The sequence below is a fragment of the Eretmochelys imbricata genome, chromosome 10 (genome assembly GCF_965152235.1).
Source record: "Eretmochelys imbricata isolate rEreImb1 chromosome 10, rEreImb1.hap1, whole genome shotgun sequence".
Taxonomy (NCBI): Eukaryota; Metazoa; Chordata; order Testudines; family Cheloniidae; genus Eretmochelys; species Eretmochelys imbricata.
Genome location: NC_135581.1, coordinates 65,561,890 through 65,575,522, shown reverse-complemented (window position 1 = coordinate 65,575,522; position 13,633 = coordinate 65,561,890). Strand labels below are relative to the sequence as shown.

The window sequence follows — 13,633 nt, the reverse complement described above, 5'->3', positions numbered from 1 at the left end:
TGGTAATCCTTTCCTCTGTCTACTCAGATAGCTGTTCCTCTCCCATGCCTGCTCTTTCCAATTCCTCTCTCTGTAAAGGCCAAATCCCACTCTCGGATGTGCACTTACAACTCCCATTGTAGTCAATGTGAGTTGAATATATGTATTTGGCCCCGTCTTCTGAACCCCCAGCTGAGTTTTCCCAATTCCTTTGAAATTCTGCACCCCTTGTTGCCTTGATGGAATATTGATATTTCAGAGTCTGGTCTCTGCAGCTTATTTTAAAGGGGCAATGCATAAACTACAATTCACATTATATCCCATTGTGGTATTATACCCATGCCTTCAGTTTCATCCTTGCTTTTTCCCCATAAGGATGCCTTTGGCTGAGACTGATATGGAGATATAGTCATATTAAAAGAGCTGACACAGAAACTACAACCTTGAAGATAATGATGCTAGATCTGCTGCTGCCAGCCTGTTGGGCAAGAAAAGGGCTTGAGGGCCCCCTAAAACCAGGGAATCCCCAGCAAAGATTGCCCTGAAATTATGTATTATGTAGTTCTTGATTCAAATTAGACTGGAGACTGCCTTTGAGACTTGGGGAAATTTCCACTGCTCTCAGTGGAAGCTGTGAATGTAGATCAAGGGTAGTATATTGTATTAAAGTTTGACTTGCCTTGATGTTATCCATGTGTAGATGTTTAAACTACATAGTTTATCCTGTTTATATTCCCCAGATCTCTTAGTTTAACTAAGTGAATTTGCAGAGTTTGTAGAAAGTCACTTAAATGTTCTGCTTCCTTACAAAGTTACTAGGTGCCACTGCTATAGAAGACAAGTTACAAGAAGGAGTTACAGAAACAATTGCCAGTTTATCACTAGCTAACATTAAGATCTGGGTTCTAACAGGAGACAAGCAAGGTAATTCATTAATACTGCGTAATTCTGGGGGTAAGTGGGTGGGGTGGGGTGGGGTAGGGTGATAGAAAACCCTAAATGCAGTGAGACTTCTACAGTTCCCTTGCACGGAGTGCAGGGAGCACATTCCCTTGAACATTATTGTTATTTAACATTTATAAATCATTAATAAAACACTGCTCTGAGAGGCTTGATGCACATTAAGGCAGAGCAGTGAGGGTAACATTGAGTTGTGCATGGGGATGCCAGGAGGACGGCAGAGGTGTGACTGTTGGATCTTGTGGTGAACACCCTCCACCCTGGCATTGGAGAGCATCTCCAGCAAGGTATACTGTAACCTATGGCGTTGGGGGCAGGGTTCTCTCCATATGACCCTAGTGTTTGTTTGGGCAGTGTGCAGGATCCTGGATGGAGGTCATGTATGGAACAGTGACTACAAATAATGTCTTGTAAAACCATCTAAAAAGTTCTACCAATTGTTTTGGTATTTGTGGATTGAGATTCGCAGCACAGTATGCATAATATTTTCAGTTGTTAATATCACAGCATGATTTTGGGTCCTAAATTCTTTGGATATGGCACTTGCCACAGGTGCGCAGTGGAAAGAAAAAAGGTCTCAAATGGCACGTGTGTACTTGAGCATTTTAATCTCAATAACAAGCTCTACAAAAATATAGTTAAATAGCATTTACAGTATTTCTAATGATGACCCTATAGGTGTTTAATCTCTGAGTTTTTTTTCTAGTGCACAAGGGTGACCATCTGTGGGTTACTCCCCATATGGAAGGCAGTGTGATCTAGCACATAGGGCACTGAATTAGGAGTTAGGATACTTGGGTTCTAATTCCTTCTTTTTCCACTGATCATCTGTTTGACCTTGGGCAAGTTTTTTTTTTCCTGTGCCTCAATTTCCCTTCCCACTTTGTCTGGCTAGTTTATTTAGAAACCTTTTCGGTCTTTCAGTATGTGTTTGAACAGTATTTACAACAATAGGGCCTTGATCTCAGTTGGACTCTGAGTACTACTTCACTATAAATAATAACCATAAAATATAGCTCAGAGGAAGGTGCATTTTTAGTAGTACATTTATATCAAACCCAGTAATTATGTTAGAAAATTACTCTCATTATGTTAGTACTGTACTCTCAATATGCTCTGTTGATATTACAAAATAAATAAGTAATGATTTTAACTACAACCATTCTAATCAAAACTGACATTATTGTCTCTCAGAAACTGCCATGAACATTGGTTACTCCTGCAACATGCTCACTGACACCATGAATGAGATTTTCATAGTGGCTGGTCGCACGGTAATGGCAGTGCGTGAAGAACTCAGGTAAAAAAACATTTAAAATACATTATCTTATTTTCTTCCTTGCAGACCGTATACTCCAGTTAGACTCTCTCCCTATGATGCTACAAATCTTTCCTTAAGATTCCATCTGTTAAAGTTCTGTCAATTGTCGTAAAAGTGTGCCAACTTCTTGTCTGAAGGCAACCAACCAGCAACTGAGGCTACTACTCCAGACTGCAAGCTAGAATACTGGTTGCCTCCCATCCTGCATGGGTGATAGGGCCATGGCATATGCATAGTCATGACTTCCGTAGCCCTGACTCACTCCCACTGCTGCCTTCCATATGCCTTTATGCTTACACGTGGAACGGTTAGAACAAATGCCATTATCACTTCATCTGGAAGAGGAAATGTCTCTAGAGTAGGCCCTGTAATAATAATTTGGAGAATAACTACTGTTAGAAATAGTGCCGACATGGGCACAGATCTCAACCTCTGTTTCTTTCTCTCTCACACATGTTTATCTCCTCTCTCAATGTGGTAGCTGAGACTTCTTGAATGATACACGTAGCTGGCATTATGATTTTCACTGTTGGAGATTTATGCAAATTTCCTTCCTTGGAAGAGAATAAATTATTACCACTCACAGCACAGTTGGGAAATATACAGACAATATGCCAACATAATACAATCCTGGCCCTTTCAGTTCTTACTCTTCTGCAGGAGAAGAGCCTTTCCCTTTTTCTTTTCTTTTTTTTAATACAGAAACAAGTTGCACATGTATTTAAGTATTGGTCAGTAGCACTGGAAGCACACATGGTACCATACTTTGTACAGTGTTTTATTATAATGTTACTAAATATGGAAAATGCATTACAGGCAGCAGCATCCTTCCACCTTTTCCAGACAGCATACTGAATAGATGTGTTTAAAGATCTGTAGGCCATGTCTTTCTCTCCCTTCTACTTTTCGTCAGTGACGTTTAGAATTTTGTTCCTTCTCAGTTCTCTTCTCTTACTTGTGTCTCTTTTTCATTTCTGTGTATTTTTTTTCTACTTGCACTAGAGCCAAACATAGCAATTTCTAATTTTTTTCTGTAATTACCATGGACATAAAATTCTTGCCTATTTTGGGTATCAGACAAACAAGGCATCAGTTTACCTAATTATCCCTTGGTATTTTAGCACCAGCCAAGTGGTTTGGGCATTTCAGTCCCAGCCTATTCCTATAACTAATATATCTTCAATCTGAATAATGGGAAACTACATAATACAACAGTTTAAGTAAACAAACACTTTTTTTTTAGCCTTTTGTGATTTGTGTATTTTGGTTAAGCATTATATATAATATATGGCCTTGATTCAATGAAAATGAGTTACGTTAACATGAGTTCTATTTTTGCATAAACTATTTATGTAGGAATCAATTTTGGTATGAATTGTGGAGCTTGGCGCATGGGTGGGGGGTGAAAATCACTCACAGAGCATTAGGCCAGGGTTCAAGCAAGAAAGCAGTGTGGGAACCAAATATGGACATGGTGAAACACAGTAAACGATTCTTTTTTTTTTTTTTTCAATCTTGGAAACATGGAAGATAGGCAGAACTGAGGTACAAATGTGTACCATGTTTTGCATAGTGAAAAGATTGTCAAAGAGTTGGGTGATGCAGTTGCATTGTGCAATGTAAATAACTACATATCCATATGTGATTCCAGTTATCAAATGGTGAAGAAGAAAAGCTTTAGTTAACAAAAGGCAATGCTGCCCTCGGATATGTGAACCCATATGAATTCCACCATGTGTCTGAGGGCATCCCTGAATACAAGTAAATCCTGGCTTGCATTTTACCCTTTGGGGAATATGCTACTGAGGAAAAAAAGCAGAAACTGAGTCATTAGTACAGATTGGAAAAGGACTTAATTAAACAGGAAACCCATAAATACTCATATTTGTTTCTGAGAAACACATCTAGGAAGTCTGCATGCCCAGTATGTTGTGTCATTGAAGCTAAAAGATATGTTTAGAGATGTTATGAATGGAGAGAAGTTTTTAGCACTGAATTTATGATATTACAGTCATTTCCATGGCTATATATGGTGATTTTGTAAACACTGTGGTTTGATTTCAGTGCAGGATCCAGTAGAAGATGGTGCTTAGATCAATGTTAGTGTTAAGACACATCTTCAGTAAGACAGAAAATGGGCAACAAAATATATTATTTAATATGTATATTTTCTGAATTCAAGTTTGTTCCAGTATGCAAGTTTCCCTCCCCCCCGCAAGCACTTCTTATTACCAGTTCCTCTTCTCTCATAGCACGCATAATTATCCATTGTTTCATTCTGGTGTCATCTTTTATTTCCTATGTAGCATCTTGACTTTACCCTTATTATGATTTTGGGGTGGAATGCACTGGTTGTCTCTGTACCATTTCCAGATCAACCGCCAGGTGGCCTTCAAAGAACAAAGAAGACATCCTTTCCCAGGAGACCAGCTGCATCAATGCTGTGGTACTCCTGGTCTCCATTGCATAATAGACATGTTGTTCTGGAATTCTGCATATAGCACCATGATATCCTGCAAATACAGACTAGATTTGGGTATTTTAAGTAAAAGTATGCTATCTTTTACTGTAGACATTGTAAATAAATAATTAATCCTGGACTCTGGTGAGCAGCATATTTATTTTGGTATTTTATGCAGAAACTGCCTCTTGTTTAGAAAACAACTTATTCACTGAACCAATAACTGAAACTTTTTTCAAAAAATTAACAGATTTATAAAACATCTGTCATGTTAAACATTGTGATCTGAGCCACAAAGCTCAGAGCAGTTTTCTGATGTGAACGTCTTAAAAGTTTAAGGCTGTGTTCAGACCAGATTCTTGTAGAGCAACTGCGTATTATTTTTCTAAATCTGAAAAGATGAGCGAATGATAAAAATAAAATAAATCTGAAAAATATTCAAAGCTAAATAGTAAACCGTATTTCACAGAAGGAAAAAAAAAGGTGAAAAAGCAGAATATCAGATTCAGACATCTGACATATATCACTTCTTAATAGCAACTGTCTATAATATCTTGGTCAATAATATGAAAATTCAAATTTATGACGAATTCATACATTACTATATAGAACACAGAAAAGAGTTTATTTTCAGAATTCTGGTAATTAGAAGATTTTTAGATAATCCATTTCAAAAGTCTCCACTTTAAATTCATCTTCCTCTTCACACGCCTAAAACGATGTTTTTGTCATCATATAAAACCCTGATCCTGCAAAAACTTCAGCATGTGTATAATTTTATGCCTGTGCGTAACTGCTGCTGAAGTCAATAGTAGCACTCATATGCACAAAGCACACATGGTGAAGTCTTTCCAGGATCAGGGCCTCTTAAATGTAATTGCAGGCCCTTATGTCACAGCATATTTCATATGCAGAGTCATAATCTAAGTAAAATATATAGAAATATATGCCACGGTTTCAGGACTATCTGCACCTCTCTCTCTTTTCTAGTCTCAGATTGCGCCCTTTCAGATGTTAGCCTGTGTCTCCAACTCTTAGACTGTGCCCTGCGCTATGATACACTGAGGATCAACTGTACATAGCCAGCAGGTCTGACTGGGTTTGACACCAGCTGTTCTCTTCGGGAGTTTGTAGCCACTGGTATTCAGTGACAAAACAGCCTTCTTAAACACCAAAGTATTGTTTATTTTAAGAGTAAGAACAAAGCATTTAGAGAAAAAGGATTTTAAAACAACAAACAGTTGATACATGTGTCTGTCTTCCCTAAAGCCCTACCATCCAGCGATAGTTGCCTAGATGGGCCTAACATCTTCAGCGATCTGAGAAGGTTCCTGGGTCAGGCAGGCTTCCTTGAATAGCTTCCCAACAAATACCTCCTCTTTGGAGAGAGAGAGTCCCTTATAATCCATTTCCTTTGTTCTTGCCAGGCTTTAGTTCTTCTGGACAAAATCAGTTTGGTAGGCTCAAAAGGAGGTCCAGCCAGACTTTGCAGTACCTATGGCTCTGCCACTGTGCTGTAAGAGCCCTCACATGTTAGCTGAGGGGTGGTCTATATTGACCTATTCTTCCCTTCCTGCTTGTTTTTCCTTATGGTCTGCTATTAAACTAAATCAGTGTATTCATACAACAAAGTATGCAGCTCAACATACAGCATTTATAAATTATTACAGAGTAGTCCCACATCTGTCACTATATATACAGTGTTGTTGTAGCCCTGTTGGTCCCAGGATATTAGAGGGACAATGTGGGTAAGATAATATCTTTTATTAGACCAACTTCTGACAGTGAGAGAGACAAATGTTTGAACTCGCAGAGAGCTCTTCTTTTCCCAGACCTGAAGAAGAGCACTGTGGAAGTGCAGAAGCTTGTTTCTCTCACCAGCAGAAGTTGGTCCAGTAAGATACTAATGTGACGAAGTAGGGAATACGGAGTATTAACCTGGTAATGTTGCATGGGAGTTTTACTGTCTTACTGTCTGCATCAATACTAGATGGTGGTAGGATATCAGTGAGTGACTTCACTTGAGAGATGATACTTTTTCATGTCACCTGAGCCCAGGAGGGGGTTGGGGCCAAGTGACCTTCTTCCTGGGAAACTGGACAAAGGCTGGAGGAGGAGCTAGGGTGTGTGGCTGGGTGAGACTGCTGGAGGTGGTTTCAGTTTGGAGCTGGCTGGGGAAATGGAGGGAGGCCCAGACTGGGGTCTGGGCACCCTGCCCCCCAAGATGGACCTGACTGAGGGGGTCCTGTTGTCTATAACTACAAGCTCTGTTTTGGACTGTGTTCCCATGTCTAATAAATCTTCTGTTTTACTGGCTGGCTGAGAGTCACAGTGAGTCGCAGGAAGTGGGGGTGCAGGGCCCTGACTCCCCCACACTCCATGACAGTTACCTCACCCACAATATTACATGCATACAAAATTTCCAGAAAGTGAAAGTAAAAAAATCTCCAATAAAGCTATTGTATGATAATTTTATGAAAAACCAAGAGGAGTTCGCAATAAACAGACTGTGGGCAAAATTTAAATCTAGGACTCTGACAACGAACATAGCCTACAATAAAAAGGGAAGCCTAATTCAGCGAGCTGTAAAAGGCTTCACCCTATGGATAGCTGAAGTAGCAGGTGGTGCCACTCCCAGAGGCCAGCTGGAGATTGTGGCAGAACCCAGATGAGGGGTTGGTTCAAATATTTAGACTAGATTTATTAACTTATGATCTAAATTTTCACAACATTCCAATGTGTTGGTTTTCGGCTATCTCTGCTTATGACATGGAGGTGCTAAATAAGTTTACTTCTATAAATGGACTTGTACTGTAATTTGTAAAAGGTCTCAGTTTGTGTTATTCTGAAATTGTATATTTTTTTTGTTTTACAAAATAAAATTAATACAATGTTGCCAGGAATTCCTGGAAAAAGAGTTTCTCCTCAATCTTTGCTCCTGTAAATGTAACTACAGCATTTTCTGTGCCAAACTCATCTTTTTTTTAAGCCTGGAAAATCTTAATACCAAATTAATGATAAATGACTCAGTTCAAACTCAGATCAAGATTGCTATTTAACTTCTAAGTTATTTAAAAACACTCAAGAATATTGTCTTACCTTCATACCTACCCAACCTACTTTCTTGGATTTTAAACACATTACAGTATCTTCATCACGTAAAAGAAATATCCTTCTTGCCTACTGAAATTTGCTTGTATGTAATATTAGATCAGAACAGCAGAACTGAAATTAGCTCTGATTAATCACTGTCTGATTAAAATTAATAACAACATATTCCTTTTTTCTTTTAAGGAAAGCGAAAGAACATTTGTTTGGACAAAACAAAGACCTTTCCAATGGCCATGTATTTTGTGAAAAAATGCAAGAATCAAAACAGGGCTCAGTCTTGGAAGAAACTGTCACTGGTGATTATGCATTAGTCATAAATGGACATAGTCTGGTAAGTCAGTTTTTTCAGGTTTTGTCCTTTCCTTCCCAACCCAAATAATCATGTCTGTTTTGTTTTCTAACAATGACGGATTTCTCTCCAAACTCTAAAACTGTTTCATAAGAAAGCTAAAAACAAAGCCTGACATAATTGCAAGAAACAATTAAAAATTACATCTTAACTTTTGGATATGTATGGAAGAGAAATCAAATGAGTAACTCTACACAGCTTTTTTTAATAACTGCCACAGTTGAGAAGGCCCGATAGTAAGAACTAGTTCACACAATCTTATCCCTTCTTAACTAGACATAGACCACTGCTATTATTGTTTAAGTACTTGTGTGAGGGGAATATCACAAATCAATGCCAATTAATTAAGAGAGAATGCAATTAGGCAGATGTAATGCTGTTATTTTTTCCTGATGTTTGTTGTTTGAGAGCACAACCTGACCTTAAAATAATTACTGCACCAAATTAATGTCATTAAGATACCTCCAGTGGGTTTTCTAAATATCAGCATTTTACAGGGATGCCAAAAGAATTTGCTTTGATTAGGAAATCTGGTTCTTGTCGTAATAGAATAAACTTACATTACTTTAGTGTAGTTCAGGTTCAAAATCTTGAACAAGTCTCAAAACGATCTTCTGACTCGCTAACTTAAGAGAGTTAAAAGTGCAGGCTTCACTTTTGAGAAATTAGCCGCTCATGAAGATACATGATAATCTTTGTACATTCATATACTTTGATCTTTATTTTCTTTTTAAAAATTGGGAATAAGAATGGCTCTGCCTTCAGACAGTTTCTTAATAGAAAAAGGAGAAGTAAATGGGAATATTGTTTAAGTTTTTCCATAACATCCACAGCCACTTAAGGTAGTTCTAAGTATGTATAGCTCTCTCAAGCTGCATTCCAGCCATAAGAATGTGCTGCTTTCTACACTGTGAAAGTTATGGAAAGTTGCAGATCTCTGGTCTAGGGCAGATTATCCTCTCCAACAGAAAGGTCATGTAGTTTGCAGAAGCTATTTCTCTCCTATGTCCAGATTTGTGGTTTCAATATCATCTCAGAACTGTTTAGCAGCCTGTGTCAAAAGATTAGAATAAGACCACTAGCTCGGTTGTGAACACCTCCAGCAAGCACCGTAACTGGCATTAAGTGGCACGCTCATTGGCAGTGTCATCAGAGAGTCAAAGGAATGGGAAGAGCAATGGATGTTGCTGGTTTTTGCAGAGTTTAAGATTAGAATTGGGAAAGAAGATAAAGTTTCTAGTTACCCTTTTTGTTTGGAGATATCTAAAAGGCAACCAGCTCATGCCTCAGTCCTTTCCCCTGAGCCTTTTCAAAGATCTGGAAAAGCATTCTCTTTTCCCCATTCCTTGTGTATTCTTCCCCCCCCCCCATCATCATCATAATATCTAAATCAATAACCTGAAATTTTTCCTCTCCCATGATTTTGAAGAGATCCCTGTCCTTTTCTTGCCTGGGGCTTTCAGAAGGTTTCCTCTGCCTCCTCCAGTTTAATGGAAAAATTGTCACACAGTAAATAAAACCGCATAATATATGTCAAAATGGGAACATTTTATGCATTTTTCCAGTGACCCTGCTCACATGCCACATACAGTTGGATTAGCTATATGTGAATCCAAAGGAGAGAGGCAGACCACAGAGTTTGGCCAGACTTTATTTAATGATAGTTGCCAGCATTTTACTGTGTCTGAATTGTGAAGAGGCTCCATGGGTGCTGAACCACAAAGATACATGGAGTATCTGCAGCTAAATACTTGCAGTGGAGCTGATGATTCACTGGATTAGGCCCTTTTAAATTCTCATAAAGTTAGCTGGAAAGTCAAGCGCTGGACTGAAATAACTGTAATGTATCCAATTTTAGGTTATTTCTTCCCCCTATGTTAATATTGTTTTGAACGTGTAATTAAATCAAGTATTTCACATCAAAATGTAGCTTCGCTCTCATTGTGTGTTAGGATTGTATGGGTTATGTGTATGTATATATTTACTGTATACACTTACGAGACTGATTTATTGTGTTTACTGGAGATGTGTGGTATCTTCCACTACAGGCTTCAGCTGTTTAAAAAAAACTTTTGAAATCAGTTTATTGAAAAGTGATGAATCCTATTTATTATATACAAAGAATTCTCATTTCCCATCCATCACATCTTCTATTGATTATAGCTACAGAACCAGTATTCTGATAGGGAATACTTTGTATTGCAGGCTCATGCACTTGAGGCTAATCTGGAGAATGAATTTGTGGAAGTTGCCTGCTTGTGTAAAACTGTGGTTTGTTGTCGAGTGACTCCCTTACAAAAAGCACAAGTGGTAGAGCTGGTTAAGAAGCACAGGAAGGCAGTCACCTTGGCCATAGGAGATGGAGCCAATGACGTTAGCATGATCAAAAGTAAGAGGAAATTGTGTCATAATGTTCAGTTAAAAGCATAAATAGAAATGCCAATAACATGCTAAGGTTTGCCTATCAATGAACTCGTATTTATAAGCATTTGATAAATAACTGCTGAATCCACCTTAACTGGGATACCCAAGTGGCTCACCTTTCATTCTGATTAAGGAGAATTTCTGACTAACCGGTTTTTGCTTGTATCTGAAATGGTTCTCAAATTGCTTTGTTTTGTTCACATTTAACTGGCTGGTTCTCTGAAGAAATAAAGATGTTACACGTCTGTCACTTACAAAACAAACAACACCACACAGAACATCAACAGTTATTTTCACCCAGATGGAGCTAAAATTGAACTACCAAATTCAGGGCCTTCCAGCATCCTAGCAGTCCTGTACTATTTCCATCCTTAAAAGGGTTAATTTTCATCAGTGTTTCAAAGAGCCTGGAGGGAGATTGTTAAAACACTTCTGCTTTGGTAAACGAGCACTGACAGAGGCCAAGGATTTTGGAAGGGTGTCAAAGCACCATCAGCCTCTGAACATAATAAAGACATAGTATCCCTATTTGAGTACCACTACTCATATGTTGGCATCCCAATTAAGTAGAATTCCTTGGTAGTATAGCTTGGCTATCCTGGGGAGTATTCCAATTGAATTGTGTCCTGATTAAGTGGAGGGTGCAATACAGCCATGAAGAAACATCTTGTATTTTACAGTATTTGCATGGCAGAATACAATTCACAAGTACAGCATTAGTAACTACTGTAAATTCTTTTATTGTAGTGTCAGTTACTTGGAAGATATTTTGTATATTAAAATATGCTACTGTGAAAGCAGGTTGTACAATAAATATATTGCCTTTATAATTCATTAATGGGCAGCCCTTAAAATAAAATAGTAAGATGCCTTACATAGCTGCTAATGTATTGTGTTGGTTGCTTACAATATCTCATCTGCTTGCTAACTGTCACCCAATCCTGCCATTGTATAGAATCCTACATTCCAATGGCATTTCTTCAAGCAGATAAATGGCAGGGTTGGGCCCCACCTTATATTCAGAGCCCATTAGACTGAAATTGAATGGTTTGAGCCAGTCTGAGTACACGGTTGGTGAACAGTTACCCGACTACTGCTATATCTCAATCTCGAGTTGGGTTTTTAAAAACTAAATTTTATTTATTTTAAAAGGTTTCTGCGTTAGCTTCAATAACAGCAGGGCCCTCTTCCAATTCACCTATTTAAAATGGGCAAAGAATGGGCAAAATAAACATTTTTGCTTCCAGAGAGAAGGAAGGAAGATGGGTTGAAAGAGGAAGGGAGAGTTATGGGGGCTTTAAAAATAATCATAACAAAAATTATTTTAAATTAAAGAGGCGGCTAATGCTTCCCAAGATGCTGAGAGTGAGAGGCAGGAGTGCATGATTCAATATAATAGTAATAATAATGCTAACTTAGTGGGTGTTCCCTGTTGATTTGATAACTTCTCTGCTTTCTACCTCATCGTTTCAGTAGCTCAGGAAACTGTTATTACCTTGTAAGGCAGGGATCACCTTAAAACTGACATCTGCTTATGTCTCAGTAAACAGAATGCTCACTGTGATAGTTTAGCAAATGAATGTGTCTTTTTCAAATACTTAGTAGAGACACATTTCTGCTTCTTTTTTACTTACAGGCGCACACATAGGCATTGGCATCAGTGGTGAGGAAGGAATGCAAGCAGTCTTGGCCAGCGATTACTCCTTTGCCCAGTTCAGATACCTTAAGCGGCTCCTGCTTGTTCATGGCAGGTGGTCCTATTTCAGAATGTGCAAGTTCTTGTGTTATTTCTTCTACAAAAACTTTGCCTTCACTCTGGTGCATTTCTGGTTTGGCTTCTTCTGTGGCTTCTCAGCTCAGGTTTGTTTTTGGGAGTAAAGTTTATAAACCAACAAAACAATGTTGTATATGTTTAATGTACCCACCTATTAAAAGGGGTGTTTTTTTAATTACTGGATAATTAGAAATCAGAAAATTGAACTGAACAATCCAAATGTTTGAGTGAAAATCATTTAGAAGTTAAGTAAAATCATATTAGTCTTTATTTTCTTTCTTTAAAAAATTAATCTGACTGTAATCATTATACTTAATGATTTCCTTCATTTCCTCCAAATTGTTGGAGACATTTCGTGATTTCATTTGTTAGGCCATGCTGCCTTATGCTTAAAGGAAAAAAGAGAACCATATGTCCTAATCCAATAAATAGTTTCTTTAGGGTTAAATCCTGATTGTGTGGTTGTCAGGAGTGCATAAATCTATAAATTCTGCTGGTCACATAAGTAGGCCCCATGCCAAGCCAACTGATCCTGACTAAGGTCTAGCCAAAGTGTAAGGTAACATAAGGGTGTCTTGCAAAGCTGCTTGGGGACATGGGGAACTCCTTGTGGTCTTTCAGCAAATCCTTCTTTTTCTCATGTTTGACCTGCAGAAGTTACTGAAAGCCCAAAGCCTTCAGTAAACGCCAACAGCTGCTGTCAGAGACAGCGAGGGAGATCAGGAGTAGAGTCCCTGTATTTATTTGTTTATTTTAATTATATTCTTGGGCAATTAGGAGAGGTTGTTGTGGGTGATTGTTTCTCACTTTCAAGTTGTAGTGGGGGAAACGGGTCTTCAGTCCAGTGGGCCCTGAGTCTGATGTGTCCTGGCTGATCATTTCAGATTTGTTAGATAGTAATAGTGAATTAGATGAGTGAGGCCCCTTTAAGTTTCTCCAGCTTCCTTGATGTCATCGTGAAGAACCAGCCCTTTCCCAAACTCCCTTGTCCAGAGGTAGGGAGGCATTACATATGTATAGTATCCTCCAGATTAAAAGTGTCATCTGTACTAGTCAATGTTCAGTTTTGAATAAAAAAAACCAAACCCTTTACTCTTGTTTGAATTTGAATGCATATTCACATATTTATTGAATGCTTGTTTGTATATTTGAATGCTTACTTAGCATCCTGGGGATTTTGATCAGGGTCTTTTTCTGTTGGGAAAGAGTAAAGGATAATAACTGGGGCTGCACTGTGAATCTGTATTTTGGAGG

At 38.3% G+C, this 13,633-nt stretch overlaps 1 protein-coding gene across 1 annotated transcript in view; it reads left to right on the top strand.

The window, feature by feature from the left end:
- The window catches only part of ATP8B4 (ATPase phospholipid transporting 8B4 (putative)), a 157,077-nt gene that overhangs the window by 126,044 nt on the left and 17,400 nt on the right, over positions 1-13,633 (top strand). Inside the window, exons 18-22 of the mRNA XM_077828428.1 lie at positions 792-903; positions 2,134-2,239; positions 8,016-8,163; positions 10,387-10,570; positions 12,242-12,465. Coding sequence (XP_077684554.1) covers positions 792-903; positions 2,134-2,239; positions 8,016-8,163; positions 10,387-10,570; positions 12,242-12,465 — 774 coding nt within the window. The remainder of the gene's footprint in view (positions 1-791; positions 904-2,133; positions 2,240-8,015; positions 8,164-10,386; positions 10,571-12,241; positions 12,466-13,633) is intronic.